Raw genomic sequence first — 17532 nt, 5'->3', positions numbered from 1 at the left:
TCAAATTTTCTTCCTTTTCCACCATGTCCTTCAACATCTATATCTCCTCCTGCTCCTCCTCCTGGCAGAGAGATATCTATAGAGGGCACGTGAAACTTTCCACCCTTGATATCGGCGCCTTCAACACTGATTTCTCCTCCTGATGGTTTTAATTTAGGCAAGGAAATATCTAATTTAGGCATTTCAAATTTTCTTCCTTTTCCTGCAGGTCCTTCAACATCTATATCTCCTCCTGCTACTCCTCCTGGCAGTGAGATATCAATAGAGGGCATGTGAAACTTTCCACCCTTCATATCGGGACCTTCAATGTTGACTTCTCCTCCTGATGGTTTTAATTTAGGCATGGAAACGTCAAATTTAGGCATTTCAAATTTTCTTCCTTTTCCACCATGTCCTTCAACATCTACATCTCCTCCTGCTCCTCCTCCTGGCAGAGGGATATCTATAGAGGGCATGTGAAACTTTCCACCCTTCATATCGGGACCTTCAATGTTGACTTCTCCTCCTGATGGTTTTAATTTAGGCAAGGAAACATCAAATTTAGGCATTTCAAATTTTCTTCCTTTTCCACAATGTCCTTCAACATCTACATCTCCTCCTGCTCCTCTTCTTGGCAGAGAGATATCTATAGAGGGCATGTGAAACTTTCCACCCTTCATATCGGGACCTTCAATGTTGACTTCTCCTCCTGATGGTTTTAATTTAGGCAAGGAAACATCAAATTTAGGCATTTCAAATTTTCTTCCTTTTCCACCATGTCCTTCAACATCTACATCTCCTCCTGCTCCTCTTCTTGGCAGAGAGATATCTATAGAGGGCATGTGAATCTTTCCACCCTTCATATCGGGACCTTCAATGTTGACTTCTCCTCCTGATGGTTTTAATTTAGGCAAGGAAACATCAAATTTAGGCATTTCAAATTTTCTTCCTTTTCCACCATGTCCTTCAACATCTATATCTCCTCCTGCTCCTCCTCCTGGCACTGAGATATCAATAGAGGGCATGTGAAACTTTCCACCCTTGATATCGGGGCCTTCAACATTGATTTCTCCTGCTGATGGTTTTAATTTAGGCAAGGAAACATCAAATTTAGGCATTTCAAATTTTCTTCCTTTTCCTGCATGTCCTTCAACATCTACATCTCCTCCTGCTCCTCCTCCTGGCAGAGGGATATCTATAGAGGGCATGTGAAACTTTCCACCCTTGATATCGGGACCTTCAATGTTGACTTCTCCTCCTGATGGTTTTAATTTAGGCAAGGAAACATCAAATTTAGGCATTTCAAATTTTCTTCCTTTTCCACCATGTCCTTCAACATCTATATCTCCTCCTGCTCCTCCTCCTGGCAGAGAGATATCTATAGAGGGCATGTGAAACTTTCCACCCTTGATATCGGCGCCTTCAACACTGATTTCTCCTCCTGATTGTTTTAATTTAGGCAAGGAAATATCTAATTTAGGCATTTCAAATTTTCTTCCTTTTCCTGCAGGTCCTTCAAGATCTACATCTCCTCCTGCTCCTCCTCCTGGCAGAGAGATATCTATAGAGGGCATGTGAAACTTTCCACCCTTGATATCGGTGCCTTCAACATTGATTTCACCTCCTGTTGGTTTTAATTTAGGCAAGGAAACATCTAATTTAGGCATTTCAAATTTTCTTCCTTTTCCACCATGTCCTTCAACATCTATATCTCCTCCTGCTCCTCCTCCTGGCAGAGAGATATCAATAGAGGGCATGTGAAACTTTCCACCCTTCATATCGGGACCTTCAATGTTGACTTCTCCTCCTGATGGTTTTAATTTAGGTATGGAAACATCAAATTTAGGCATTTCAAATTTTCTTCCTTTTCCACCATGTCCTTCAACATCTATATCTCCTCCTGCTCCTCCTCCTGGCAGGGAGATATCTATAGAGGGCATGTGAAACTTTCCACCCTTGATATCAGGGCCTTCAACATTGATTTCACCTCCTGTTGGTTTTAATTTAGGCAAGGAAACATCTAATTTAGGCATTTCAAATTTTCTTCCTTTTCCACCATGTCCTTCAATATCTATATCTCCTCCTGCTCCTCCTCCTGGCAGAGAGATATCAATAGAGGGCATGTGAAACTTTCCACCCTTCATATTGGGACCTTCAATGTTGACTTCTCCTCCTGATGGTTTTAATTTAGGAATAGAAACATCAAATTTAGGCATTTCAAATTTTCTTCCTTTTCCATCATGTCCTTCAACATCTATATCTCCTCCTGCTCCTCCTCCTGGCAGGGAGATATCTATAGAGGGCATGTGAAACTTTCCACCCTTGATATCGGGGCCTTCAACATTGATTTCTCCTGCTGATGGTTTTAATTTAGGCAAGGAAACATCAAATTTAGGCATTTCAAATTTTCTTCCTTTTCCTGCATGTCCTTCAACATCTACATCTCCTCCTGGCAGAGGGATATCTATAGAGGGCATGTGAAACTTTCCACCCTTCATATCGGGACCTTCAATGTTGACTTCTCCTCCTGATGGTTTTAATTTAGGCAAGGAAACATCAAATTTAGGCATTTCAAATTTTCTTCCTTTTCCACCATGTCCTTCAACATCTATATCTCCTCCTGCTCCTCCTCCTGGCAGAGAGATATCTATAGAGGGCATGTGAAACTTTCCACCCTTGATATCGGGGCCTTCAACATTGATTTCTCCTGCTGATGGTTTTAATTTAGGCAAGGAAACGTCTAATTTAGGTATTTCAAATTTTCTTCCTTTTCCCGTATGCCCTTCAACATCTACATCTCCTCCTGCTCCTCCTCCTGGCAGAGAGATATCAATAGAAGGCATGTGAAACTTTCCACCCTTCATATCGGGACCTTCAATGTTGACTTCTTCTCCTGATGGTTTTAATTTAGGCAAGGAAACATTAAATTTAGGCATTTCAAATTTTCTTCCTTTTCCACCATGTCCTTCAACATCTATATCTCCTCCTGCTCCTCCTCCTGGCAGAGAGATATCAATAGAGGGCATGTGAAACTTTCCACCCTTCATATCGGGACCTTCAATGTTGACTTCTCCTCCTGATGGTTTTAATTTAGGTATGGAAACATCAAATTTAGGCATTTCAAATTTTCTTCCTTTTCCACCATGTCCTTCAACATCTATATCTCCTCCTGCTCCTCCTCCTGGCAGAGAGATATCAATAGAGGGCATGTGAAACTTTCCACCTTTCATATCGGGACCTTCAATGTTGACTTCTCCTCCTGATGGTTTTAATTTAGGTATGGAAACATCAAATTTAGGCATTTCAAATTTTCTTCCTTTTCCACCAGGTCCTTCAACATCTATATCTCCTCCTGCTCCTCCTCCTGGCAGAGAGATATCTATAGAGGGCACGTGAAACTTTCCACCCTTGATATCGGCGCCTTCAACACTGATTTCTCCTCCTGATGGTTTTAATTTAGGCAAGGAAATATCTAATTTAGGCATTTCAAATTTTCTTCCTTTTCCTGCAGGTCCTTCAACATCTATATCTCCTCCTGCTACTCCTCCTGGCAGTGAGATATCAATAGAGGGCATGTGAAACTTTCCACCCTTCATATCGGGACCTTCAATGTTGACTTCTCCTCCTGATGGTTTTAATTTAGGCATGGAAACATCAAATTTAGGCATTTCAAATTTTCTTCCTTTTCCACCATGTCCTTCAACATCTACATCTCCTCCTGCTCCTCCTCCTGGCAGAGGGATATCTATAGAGGGCATGTGAAACTTTCCACCCTTCATATCGGGACCTTCAATGTTGACTTCTCCTCCTGATGGTTTTAATTTAGGCAAGGAAACATCAAATTTAGGCATTTCAAATTTTCTTCCTTTTCCACCATGTCCTTCAACATCTACATCTCCTCCTGCTCCTCTTCTTGGCAGAGAGATATCTATAGAGGGCATGTGAAACTTTCCACCCTTCATATCGGGACCTTCAATGTTGACTTCTCCTCCTGATGGTTTTAATTTAGGCAAGGAAACATCAAATTTAGGCATTTCAAATTTTCTTCCTTTTCCACCATGTCCTTCAACATCTACATCTCCTCCTGCTCCTCTTCTTGGCAGAGAGATATCTATAGAGGGCATGTGAATCTTTCCACCCTTCATATCGGGACCTTCAATGTTGACTTCTCCTCCTGATGGTTTTAATTTAGGCAAGGAAACATCAAATTTAGGCATTTCAAATTTTCTTCCTTTTCCACCATGTCCTTCAACATCTATATCTCCTCCTGCTCCTCCTCCTGGCACTGAGATATCAATAGAGGGCATGTGAAACTTTCCACCCTTGATATCGGGGCCTTCAACATTGATTTCTCCTGCTGATGGTTTTAATTTAGGCAAGGAAACATCAAATTTAGGCATTTCAAATTTTCTTCCTTTTCCTGCATGTCCTTCAACATCTACATCTCCTCCTGCTCCTCCTCCTGGCAGAGGGATATCTATAGAGGGCATGTGAAACTTTCCACCCTTCATATCGGGACCTTCAATGTTGACTTCTCCTCCTGATGGTTTTAATTTAGGCAAGGAAACATCAAATTTAGGCATTTCAAATTTTCTTCCTTTTCCACCATGTCCTTCAACATCTATATCTCCTCCTGCTCCTCCTCCTGGCAGAGAGATATCTATAGAGGGCATGTGAAACTTTCCACCCTTGATATCGGCGCCTTCAACACTGATTTCTCCTCCTGATTGTTTTAATTTAGGCAAGGAAATATCTAATTTAGGCATTTCAAATTTTCTTCCTTTTCCTGCAGGTCCTTCAAGATCTACATCTCCTCCTGCTCCTCCTCCTGGCAGAGAGATATCTATAGAGGGCATGTGAAACTTTCCACCCTTGATATCGGTGCCTTCAACATTGATTTCACCTCCTGTTGGTTTTAATTTAGGCAAGGAAACATCTAATTTAGGCATTTCAAATTTTCTTCCTTTTCCACCATGTCCTTCAACATCTATATCTCCTCCTGCTCCTCCTCCTGGCAGAGAGATATCAATAGAGGGCATGTGAAACTTTCCACCCTTCATATCGGGACCTTCAATGTTGACTTCTCCTCCTGATGGTTTTAATTTAGGTATGGAAACATCAAATTTAGGCATTTCAAATTTTCTTCCTTTTCCACCATGTCCTTCAATATCTATATCTCCTCCTGCTCCTCCTCCTGGCAGAGAGATATCAATAGAGGGCATGTGAAACTTTCCACCCTTCATATTGGGACCTTCAATGTTGACTTCTCCTCCTGATGGTTTTAATTTAGGAATAGAAACATCAAATTTAGGCATTTCAAATTTTCTTCCTTTTCCACCATGTCCTTCAACATCTATATCTCCTCCTGCTCCTCCTCCTGGCAGGGAGATATCTATAGAGGGCATGTGAAACTTTCCACCCTTGATATCGGGGCCTTCAACATTGATTTCTCCTGCTGATGGTTTTAATTTAGGCAAGGAAACATCAAATTTAGGCATTTCAAATTTTCTTCCTTTTCCTGCATGTCCTTCAACATCTACATCTCCTCCTGGCAGAGGGATATCTATAGAGGGCATGTGAAACTTTCCACCCTTCATATCGGGACCTTCAATGTTGACTTCTCCTCCTGATGGTTTTAATTTAGGCAAGGAAACATCAAATTTAGGCATTTCAAATTTTCTTCCTTTTCCACCATGTCCTTCAACATCTATATCTCCTCCTGCTCCTCCTCCTGGCAGAGAGATATCTATAGAGGGCATGTGAAACTTTCCACCCTTGATATCGGGGCCTTCAACATTGATTTCTCCTGCTGATGGTTTTAATTTAGGCAAGGAAACGTCTAATTTAGGTATTTCAAATTTTCTTCCTTTTCCCGTATGCCCTTCAACATCTACATCTCCTCCTGCTCCTCCTCCTGGCAGAGAGATATCAATAGAAGGCATGTGAAACTTTCCACCCTTCATATCGGGACCTTCAATGTTGACTTCTTCTCCTGATGGTTTTAATTTAGGCAAGGAAACATTAAATTTAGGCATTTCAAATTTTCTTCCTTTTCCACCATGTCCTTCAACATCTATATCTCCTCCTGCTCCTCTTCCTGGCAGAGAGATATCTATAGAGGGCATGTGAAACTTTCCACCCTTGATATCGGTGCCTTCAACATTGATTTCACCTCCTGTTGGTTTTAATTTAGGCAAGGTAACAGCTGATTTAGGCATTTCAAATTTTCTTCCTTTTCCACCATGTCCTTCAACATCTATATCTCCTCCTGCTCCTCCTCCTGGCAGAGAGATATCAATAGAGGGCATGTGAAACTTTCCACCCTTCATATCGGGACCTTCAATGTTGACTTCTCCTCCTGATGGTTTTAATTCAGGTATGGAAACATCAAATTTAGGCATTTCAAATTTTCTTCCTTTTCCACCATGTCCTTCAACATCTATATCTCCTCCTGCTCCTCGTCCTGGCAGGGAGATATCTATAGAGGGCATGTGAAACTTTCCACCCTTGATATCGGGTCCTTCAACATTGATTTCACCTCCTGTTGTTTTTAATTTAGGCAAGGAAACATCTAATTTAGGCATTTCAAATTTTCTTCCTTTTCCACCATATCCTTCAACATCTATATCTCCTCCTGCTCCTCCTCCTGGCAGAGAGATATCAATAGACGGCATGTGAAACTTTCCACCCTTCATATCGGGACCTTCAATGTTGACTTCTCCTCCTGATGGTTTTAATTTAGGTATGGAAACATCAAATTTAGGCATTTCAAATTTTCTTCCTTTTCCACCATGTCCTTCAACATCTATATCTCCTCCTGCTCCTCCTCCTGGCAGGGAGATATCTATAGAGGGCATGTGAAACTTTCCACCCTTGATATCGGGGCCTTCAACATTGATTTCTCCTGCTGATGGTTTTAATTTAGGCAAGGAAACATCAAATTTAGGCATTTCAAATTTTCTTCCTTTTCCACCATGTCCTTCAACATCTAAATCTCCTCCTGCTCCTCCTCCTGGCAGAGAGATATCTATAGAGGGCATGTGAAACTTTCCACCCTTGATATCGGGGCCTTCAACATTGATTTCTCCTGCTGATGGTTTTAATTTAGGCAAGGAAACGTCTAATTTAGGTATTTCAAATGTTCTTCCTTTTCCCGTATGCCCTTCAACATCTACATCTCCTCCTGCTCCTCCTCCTGGCAGAGAGATATCAATAGAGGGCATGTGAAACTTTTCACCCTTCATATCGGGACCTTCGATGTTGACTTCTCCTGCTGATGGTTTTAATTTAGGAAAGGAAACATCAAATTTAGGCATTTCAAATTTTCTTCCTTTTCCACCATGTCCTTCAACATCTATATCTCCTCCTGCTCCTCCTCCTGGCAGAGAGATATCTATAGAGGGCATGTGAAACTTTCCACCCTTAATATCGGGGCCTTCAACATTGATTTCTCCTGCTGATGGTTTTAATTTAGGCAAGGAAACATCAAATTTAGGCATTTCAAATTTTCTTCCTTTTCCTGCAGGTCCTTCAACATCTACATCTCCTCCTGCTCCTCCTCTTGGCAGAGAGATATCTATAGAGGGCATGTGAATCTTTCCACCCTTCATATCGGCACCTTCAATGTTGACTTCTCCTCCTGATGGTTTTAATTTAGGCAAGGAAACATCAAATTTAGGCATTTCAAATTTTCTTCCTTTTCCACCATGTCCTTCAACATCTATATCTCCTCCTGCTCCTCCTCCTGGCACTGAGATATCAATAGAGGGCATGTGAAACTTTCCACCCTTGATATCGGGTCCTTCAAGATTGATTTCTCCTGCTGATGGTTTTAATTTAGGCAAGGAAACGTCTAATTTAGGCATTTCAAATTTTCTTCCTTTTCCACCATGTCCTTCAACATCTATATCTCCTCCTGCTCCTCTTCCTGGCAGGGAGATATCTATAGAGGGCATGTGAATCTTTCCACCCTTCATATCGGCACCTTCAATGTTGACTTCTCCTCCTGATGGTTTTAATTTAGGCAAGGAAACGTCTAATTTAGGCATTTCAAATTTTCTTCCTTTTCCCGTATGCCCTTCAACATCTACATCTCCTCCTGCTCCTCCTCCTGGCAAAGAGATATCAATAGAGGGCATGCGAAACTTTTCACCCTTCATATCGGGACCTTCGATGTTGACTTCTCCTCCTGATGGTTTTAATTTAGGCAAGGAAACATCAAATTTAGGCATTTCAAATTTTCTTCCTTTTCCTGCAGGTCCTTCAACATCTGCATCTCCTCTGGCTTTTCCTCCTGGCATAGAGCTATCAATAGAGGGCATGTGAAACTTTCCACCCTTGATATCGGGACCTTCAATGTCCATTTCAACTCCTGATGTTTTCAATTTAGGCAAGGAAACATCAAATTTAGGCATTTCAAATTTTCTTCCCTTCCCTTCATGTCCTTCGACAGCCAGATCTCCTTCTGGAGCTTTTAATTTTGGCAGTGAAACATCAATTTTTGGCATTTCATACTTTATACCTGTTTCAGAATGGCCTTCTATATCAATGTTTGTCTCTGTTTTATCTTTAGGCAAATAAATGTCAATGGAAGGTGTGTGAACTTTGCTTCCTTTTACCTCAGGTCCTTCATTATTGACCTCCACAGATCTTGTTTTAATCTTTGGAAGTGACAAATCAACTTGAGGCAAATGAAACTTGCCCCCCTTACTGACATTAACTTTGCCATCTCCCTTTACCTTTCCTCGTGGAAGAGAAATGTCAGCATCTGTTATATCTATCTTTCCACCTTTCACTTCGGGTCCTTCAATATTTGTTTCAGTCCCTACTGATTTTATTTGTGGTAAATTAATATCCAATTTTGGCATTTGAAATTTTGTGCCCTTTTTGGTTTCTCCCTCCAGACAAACATCACCCTCTTTTTTCACCTCTGCTGAGGCGATATTATAAGACGGTATATTTAATTTGCCACCTTTGAATTCAGGTCCGTCCACGCGGAGTTCCCCTTTGGTTGTTTCAAATTTTGGTAAGGAAATATCCAGTTTTGGAATTTCAAACTTTCCTATTTTCCCTGAATATCTCTTGAGATCAACATTACCTGTGTCTGTTACTTTTGGAAATGATATATCAACAGATGGCATGTTCAGTCTTTTGCTGTCAGGCCCTTCAATACTGATGTCACCTTGTTGTGACTTCATTTTTGGCAAGGAAATCTCAGCACCAGAAGCTTTCACTGCAGGCAGAGAGATATCAACCTTTGGCATTTCAACCTTTCCACCTTTACCCGAGGGTTCCACATTCATATATTTTTGGTCTTTTTTATGTGGCAAAGAAAAATCAGTTGCTGGCATGTGAAACTTCCCATCGGTTCTTTTAACATCAAAATCAACTTCTCTTAATTTGAGTTTAGGTAGACTTATATCAGATTTAGGAATCTGAAACTTATCTCCCTTCTCAACCTCAAGATGAATCTGTTCATTTGGTTTTCCTTTTGGTAATGAAATATCAGCTCTTACCTCAGTTTTGCCTCTAGGAAGAGAAATGTCGACCTCAGGCCCTTCGATATCAATTTTACCTTGTGGTAATTTCATTTTGGGGAGGGAAATGTCTATTTGTGGCATTTTCACACTTGCCCCTTTCTCAAAATGACCATCCACCTTTGCGTCACCTTTAACTTTTGGTAATGGAATACTGATATTTGGCTTGTGAATTGTTCCACCTTTTGCTCCAGGTTCTTCAACTATGATGTCACCCTCAGGGGATGTTATTTTTGAAAGAGAGATGTCTAATTTTGTCATTTCAAATTTTACCCCGGTACTTGCATGTCCCTCAGTATCAATGCTTTTTGTAGCCATCTTTGGTAATGACACATCTAATGTAGGAAGACCAATGTCCACATCTGACGTCTCTATCTTGGGCCCTACAATGTCAAGTTTGGGGAGGGAAATCTTATTCACTTTGTCCATGGATCCATCAATGTCATCTCCAATTTTTTGTTTTGCATCAAGGTTTAGCACTGGTAATGATGCGTCAGGCTTGGTGGTGTTGATTTTTGTTCCTTTTACAGTGCAATCGGGAACTTCAACATCTTTGAATTCAGCCTTGCCCTTAGTCTTTGGGAGATGCAAGTCCAAATCCACATTTGGTGCTTTCATGTCAATCTTGGGCATTTTCAGTTTATTTTCAGATGTATCAGTTTCTTTACTTGCCTCTGCATCAATTTCATCTGAATGACAAGAAAGTCTCACCTTTGGCAGTTTGAACTTTGGGACTGTCACCTTTGTATCTGAGACATCCAGATTTATCTTTGGCATTTTTATCTCAGGACTCTCTCCTTTTCCTTTAACATCAACCTCAAAATTAGAAACATTAGTTTCAGCCTTGACCTGAGGCATGTTGAAATCACACTCTACTGATGGAGGCTTAAATTTGCTTTCTAGTTCTTTCACTTCAAAGCTGTCATTTGAAGATTGTACATCTAACTTAGACTTTTTAATTTTGGGGAAATTCATTCCAAATTTTGGACCTTTTGTCTTGGCCTTCGGCTTGGATCCAGAGGCCTCTCCCTCATGTGTTGAAACATCTACATTGACCTTCCCTTCACCAACAGCAGCATCCATGACCTTCATCTTTGGAAATCTGATCTTCTTCTTCTTCTTAGTACTAGTGATAACACCCTCCAGATGTTCTGATCCATCTGCAGTGGCCTTCCCACCTTTCCTTATCTTGAACTTCGGGAATACAAACTCAACATCAACAGGACTGAGGTCTGATCTACCAGGTGTTCCCTCAACGTCCAGCTCTGCTCGTGCTCTTGCTTTTTTGTTCTCTTTCAGTCTTTTCAATCCAAATCTTCCTCCTCTCCTTTTCTTGGTTTTGAACGGTTTCACACTTTTGACACTCTGCAAGAGAAAGGTTATCATTCCTTCTAGTTTCTACTGTTGTAAGTACTTTTGTTAAAATTAATTAACTTAAAGAAATACTGTGGATGTTCAAAAAATAAATCTATTATAGTATAGCTATCTAGTATAGCAATATTTCAGCATGTACCATTTTTTGCATCTTGGCCTTAGGTCCTCTGAGCTCAAGATTTTGTGCACCTGGACGTATGCTGACTTCACTTCCTGGCACAGTCCGCTTCAAAAAGAAGGACACTTTGTAGGGTTCTGCACACTGAAGAATTTTTAATGCGTCCTCATATTTGACGTTATCAAAATACACCCTGGCACTTAGCAGTTGATCTCCTGCAATAACACATCATCAAAAAATAATTATAACTTGCATGATTTGTCTTTGTATTCTTAGTACATCAGGAAACTAAATTAATTCAGTACACCTGTACTCAACATGGAAATTTTGTTCATTAATGATTATAAGGTTAAAATTGTTTATCCTGCTTGTCTCTTTAAAGACAGTGGCTCAAGTCTTTACAGTGTACAGTATTTGACATTGCACTTTGTAATGTAAAATACAGTCCCTTGGTACCTTTCTGTAGACTGAGGTGCTTCGCTGCTAGGGAGTCTTTCAAGACCTCTTTGATAAAGATGCCTTGCTCCCCTCCACCCACGACACTGTACCCACTAGCTCCAACTTCAGCCTCTGTTTCAACAACCACTTCCACGAGCTTTGACAACCGGTTGTCCTTTTCCACCTGTTCGTTAAATTTACAAAATCAACTTTATTGTCATTTTTAGCACATTGCATGGCAATGGATAAAAATGAAATACAGTTCCTTCAGAAAACAATAGTGATGTATGTAGTAGACAGCACAAGGGCTAAAAGACAACAGTAAATATGGATAAATACCTGTCCATTTCTTGGCCAAATTTAAGCCAAATCTGCACAGAATTAGCGCAAATACTGAACTGGTGAGTCATCATGATATATTAAATACAGCCTAATTGTGCAGCATCTGTGCATATTTAGCTTAGTTGAACATACCCGATAAATAACGGTGCAGTGTGTGCGCTGGTTTCCTTTGCATTAAATTAAATAACAAAGAGTCGAGAAACGACTGTAGACTCACACCGTGTCTACACCAGATGTGAGCGGCACGACAAAATACAGAAGAACCCATTATGATCAGTGATGCTGTCTATGCTGGATGCAGCACGACATGACAAATCCCCGACAGTTAACTGATGCCTCGTTCTATTTATAACTTACTGACATACTGGCGATCAGGAGCAGCCATATTTATTATAAATGCTACTCTTATTACTTATATTAAATTATGGGGAATCCTTTACTTACGAGGTTTTGTAGTTTCTACATGTTCTATTTTATTATTATAATTTTTTTTTTTACAAATTTCATAGTTTATCATTACATATTGTTTATTTTTAAAACCATATAACCATGGTAATAAGTACTGATGGTTTTACTTCTTGTGACCACCATCTTGCTAATACTAATTCTAAGCAACAACTTCATTCTCTTTAGATGTTTAGTTCTGATTAATTTTAACTGAAGTAAAATATTAATTCAATACGAGTTTGATTGAAGATAAATATCAGTGTCTTATATAAATTAGGTGTTTACAATTTACAAATATTAAAGTTCTTAAAGTTTAATTCCACTAAACATTAACATTTTTTAAATAATTTTTTCATTGCAGTAATTTCACATTCAACCCTTAAATTAATGTACAAACAACATATAGATTTTTAATATTTATATAATGGCATCTTTTTGACCGAAGGCCTCACTGATACCAATACTACTGATGTCTCCAGGAAAGCCCCCCCCCCCCCCCCATATTTAACCACTGACTAAATATTCAACATTACAGTATAATTGAGAGCTATCGATTTTAACATTTATTAGACTACTTAAATATACAGAAACTGAATAAGGTTCTTTAAAGTTCTTTACTCAACATCATGTCATTCCAAACCTGTATGAAATTCTTTCTTATGTGGAACATAAAAGAAGATGATTTGAGAAATTCAAGAATTTTTAATCAGTAGAAATCAAGGGTATCCAAAATGTTTTGGTAACATTCTACAAAATATCCATTGTGTTCCACAAAAGAAAGTAAGTCATACAGGTTTGCAATGACATGAGGATGAGGAAATTATGACAGAATTTATTAGCAATAAAGTTCCTGCATTCTAGCTCAAAATCTGTGACAAAATGCATTATTAGTTTGTTGCATTTGCAATGAATTCAGTAATATCTATCGTCCTGTTTTATTTATTCATTTGTTTACTCCATTTGAAGGCCCTATAACCCAGCAAAACATTCACAGGGGAACTCGTGGGCTGGATTTGTCCAGGGCCGAATTTTAACCTCATTCCAGTCCTGCTTACTAACACAAAGTTCAAGTGAATGGCAATGCCCGCATTGAGAGCAGTCCTTATTATGGGATGTTTTCATTCGTACCTCATTCTTATTGTCTGTCTTGGGGGGCTCCTCCATGTCTGTGAGGGTGGATTGGGTGTCTCTAAGCTGGCTTCTCTTCTGACTCAAAACTTGTTTTAGTTCTGCATGGAGTTTTTCCTTCTGAACCTTGGAAACAAATTTGGAAGTAAGATCGAGAGAGGCCTGAGATCCACATCTCACAGATTACATTTGTAGTACTCACAATTCGCTCTGGGCTGTCCTGTTCATCAGCAGAGATGCTGTGGTGTGTACTTAGATGAGCGCCAAAGGGAGGCCTGTCTGAGGGGGGAGAGCGTCTTTTGTTGTTTACCTGTGTGTAAAGAGGCAAACAAGGCCGTCATGAGATCAATAAAATAAAACAGCCATTTTTATTGGCTTTAATGAGGTAATAGTTTGACAAGTGACAACCTACAGGTGAATCTCTGGCTTCTGGATTCCCATGACTGTCCTCTCGGTCAGAGTCTGAAATTATAGCAGGTTTACAGAGTCAGGAGGCATCAATCAAAATGACTTGACTGTAATAATGCATTTAGGCCCATGTAGACCAGGTACAATATGTCAAATCAAGTACACTTTAACAGAATTTTAAATAATTATTATGGAAATTATATACTTTAAAACAATAATATACTTAAGAGTGTTTTCAGACATGTACAGTAATACAATTAAATTGTTGTTTAATTATTGTTTAACTTGAAATATTCATGTTTTTAAATGCAAATTGTTTAATTTTTCACCCACTTAAGTAGGACATAAGTACGTCTTTATATGTAATTTCATTATATAGTCTTGAAATATTGAAATATGGTTAAAGTGTACTGCTAAATGTACTGACAAGCATTTATTAACTATAACTTTAATATCAAATAATACACTACAGTTATAATCAATTACTCTTTAGTATGCAAGTCAACACATCAAAATAAGTGTTCTTCTTTAAAGCTTTTAATTAGGTATTATTAAAGTAACTGTGTTAAGAAACAGTAATAAAAGTGCCTCTCTTTAAGTACACTTAAGTGGCTTTTTATTTGATTAATCTTATATTATCCGCAAGTACATTTTTTTAAAAATACCTTTTTTTTAGATTTGAAGAACAAGTGCACATTCAATACAATCAAGGACAAGGATATTAAGAAGCATTTTATGTGATCCGATCACAGTTGACCACACATCGCTTGTAAATGCATCTTAAATGTGTCTCGTGTGACCAAATGTGTGTGAATTTCATGGGAAGGGGAACTAATTTCATGACTGACTACATCACTTGCTATGTGTTGCTGCATGGTTGTGATAAGCAGGAAACAAATAAAAAAGGAAAAATCTTTACATGATTCTCTATCCTCTTGAAACTTTTCAAACTCATTCTGTGATATTACAAGGCCTCCAACTTTGCCTATAGTGTAAACCTACCTCACTATATCAACCCTGCTGTTATCTATGGGACTAAAATAAAATCCTGTCCCACCATAGATCAAGTTGGCATCAGGTTAGTAGGCCTGCAAACGGTGTCCTCTCTCTGCATGGTTCTCATTCCTCATTCGCTAGTGGTGTGTGGTAGCTGTGTCTGTCGTAAGAGTATGTAACCAACATTTAAAAGATCTGACTAGCGAGCGGGTAATTTCTAATGGGCTCAGACACCCTCACTGGATAACCTTGGCTGTGACACAAGACAGGCACACATAACACTAGCAGGTGCTCTTTTATCGTGCTGTGCCAACTCTCTAAGACAGTGTTTCCCAACCTTTTCTGTCTTATTCAGCACCACACTCATCAGTAAGACTCTTAAAGGGGCAGTTCATCCAAAAATGAAAATTCTGTCATCATTTACTCACCCTCAAGTATTTCCAAACCTGTATGAATGTCTTTGTTCTGCTGAACACAAAGTAAGATATTCTGAAGAATGTGGGAAACTTTCTGAAGAAAGTTCTGGAGCACCATCGACTTCCATAGTATTTTTTTCCTACTATGGAAGTCAATGGTGCCCCAAAACAGCCTGGTTGCAAACTTTCTTCAAAATATCTTCCTTTTTGTTTGGCAGAACAAAGACATTTATACAGGTTTGGAACTACTTGAGGGTGAGTAAAAAATTTTTTGGCTGAACTATCCCTTTAAGACAATAAAATGTGTGTAAGAGTGCTAAGGCCAGAAATGCTGGGAGAGACTCCAGCATACCTACGATAGGACAGTCAGATTGGAAAATGGATGGATGGCTGTATGTGTGTATATTTGTGTGTGTGTTTGTGACTTGTGAGTGAAAGAGGCAGCTGTTCCCTAGTGATGCTATGTGTGTCCAGAGGAGGGGACAGAAGACTGGAATGGTACTGCACATATCTGATCTTTATATAAACACGCGCTGACCTGACCTACATGTGCTTGTGTAATGACAGAGTTGTTCACACTAGAGCTCCTACAAATGCTGCCAAGCAATAGGCAAGATTAAGATGTGATTTTCCAGTTCCTTACTAAATTTGTTACTTATGATCATGAAAAATGTTTTGATTTAAAGACCTACATTTAATATGAATTGTTCTTTATATAAACATAAAATGCATAATAATTAGGTTTTTTAAATAAAAAATGAGTATAAGTCCAATCTTTTGACTGGTAATATATATAGCTGTAAAGAATTAATATAAATTGAGTTAGGCCGCCTCAACCTCCACTTTTCAATTATGTCCTATTGAAGACACAAGCCAGCCACTTACAAGTACAACAGAGGATAGAGAAGTAATTCTATTGCTGTTGATTCAATACAGTCACAAGATCATTTTGTATGAGAATTAGGCACTTGATAATGGCACAAGATTTACAACTGGACCAATGCCTGAGCCCTTACCCACATGGGTATTTGTGCATCCCTAATCCAATCAGAGACACAAGGATAAGTATGTGTCATTAGATACAATGGTCCAAAATAAACAACTAAAATAAAAAAACTTTGAAGGGTAACAAAAATATCCAAATATTGCAATCCTCAGAAAATCAAACCCATGTCAAACGCTCACTTAAGGTCACTGACGGCTGTCAATTAAGGGGAAGCATTACTGACATTCTCAGAAAAGATCCGAGAGGTTTAATTTGGATGCTAAGAAGACGAGTTTTGGTTTTAGTTAATGTGCTGAAGTATTTATCTCTGAAATCCTGTCTTTTGGCGACAGGATCTTTCTCTTTAATTTGGTATTTTGCAAAACTCAGAGCCCATTCTAAAACATAAAAGTATGACAATGTAATTTGTTCCTAATGCCGACACAAACCACCCATTAAATCAAAATTAATTTTGAGACTTTTAGTTAATACCTGTGTTTGTTAGCTTTGAGTTCATTATTATGTCCTAAATGTTCCTATGTGCTAATCAAATTCACTTCTGTGTTCTCTTTGAAAATGTACAGTCTCTGTCTTCCAGCAAAATACAGCAAAAATATTATTGCATTATAGATTTTGTCCAGATTCTTGTCTTTAGGGAAATGAGAAACAGATACATTTATTAGCCATAATTATCTGTGTGGGTAAAAGTTTCTTCCACATGAGAAAAAAAAAATATCTCTCATTCTTGGTTTGTCAGCACGTATGTCCTGCCTCAGGGGAGGGACACATGATGGAGCAGCCTCTCCTGAGGGCATGGAAACTACGATATTTACTGGGATAAAATAACAACCAACACCAAATTTGAGAGAGAAAACAAGTTAGTTGCTAGTTAGTAAGTCAAAGTCAAAGTCAAAGTCAAAGTTTATTTATAAAGCACTTTTTTTAAAACAACAAGTGTTTATCAAAGTGCTGTACATGCAATAAGTAATAAGAAAAATGATACAACCAGTGACACTAAAAAACACTAAGAGACAATAAAACAATAAAAAGAAGCAGCTCTCACATAGCGTTAAATGCCAAACTATAAAAATACGCTTTTAGGCTAGATTTAAAGACAACAAGTCCAGTCAACCAGAATGATGTCACATGCGTCAGCGCTGTTACAGGAATGTATGATTACCCTTTCTGTTTGAACTTTTATTTCCAACCTAAAATAATACTACAAGTAATAATAATAATAATGGAATTTTTTTCCCATTTTTTATTAATCAGTAATATATAATAAAAAATATTGCAAATGCAAAATATATATAATTTTGCAACTTGTAAGCATTATTTATTTATTTATTTATTTATTATGCTAAA

At 38.7% G+C, this 17532-nt stretch overlaps 1 protein-coding gene across 1 annotated transcript in view; it reads right to left on the bottom strand.

Annotated features, from left to right (window-relative positions):
* Positions 1 to 17532, bottom strand: part of LOC306842630 (uncharacterized protein) — a gene marked incomplete at both ends in the record, with an annotated part of 30800 nt that overhangs the window by 6970 nt on the left and 6298 nt on the right. Inside the window, 6 exons of the mRNA XM_079373591.1 lie at positions 104 to 10880; positions 11029 to 11222; positions 11464 to 11629; positions 13363 to 13488; positions 13565 to 13672; positions 13775 to 13824. Of these exons, the coding sequence (XP_079229717.1) occupies positions 104 to 10880; positions 11029 to 11222; positions 11464 to 11629; positions 13363 to 13488; positions 13565 to 13672; positions 13775 to 13824 (11421 nt within the window). The remainder of the gene's footprint in view (positions 1 to 103; positions 10881 to 11028; positions 11223 to 11463; positions 11630 to 13362; positions 13489 to 13564; positions 13673 to 13774; positions 13825 to 17532) is intronic.

The sequence above is a fragment of the Barbus barbus genome (assembly GCF_936440315.1).
Source record: "Barbus barbus genome assembly, chromosome: 23".
NCBI classification, from domain to species: Eukaryota; Metazoa; Chordata; class Actinopteri; order Cypriniformes; family Cyprinidae; genus Barbus; species Barbus barbus.
This window is presented reverse-complemented; position numbering and strand designations above follow the sequence as displayed.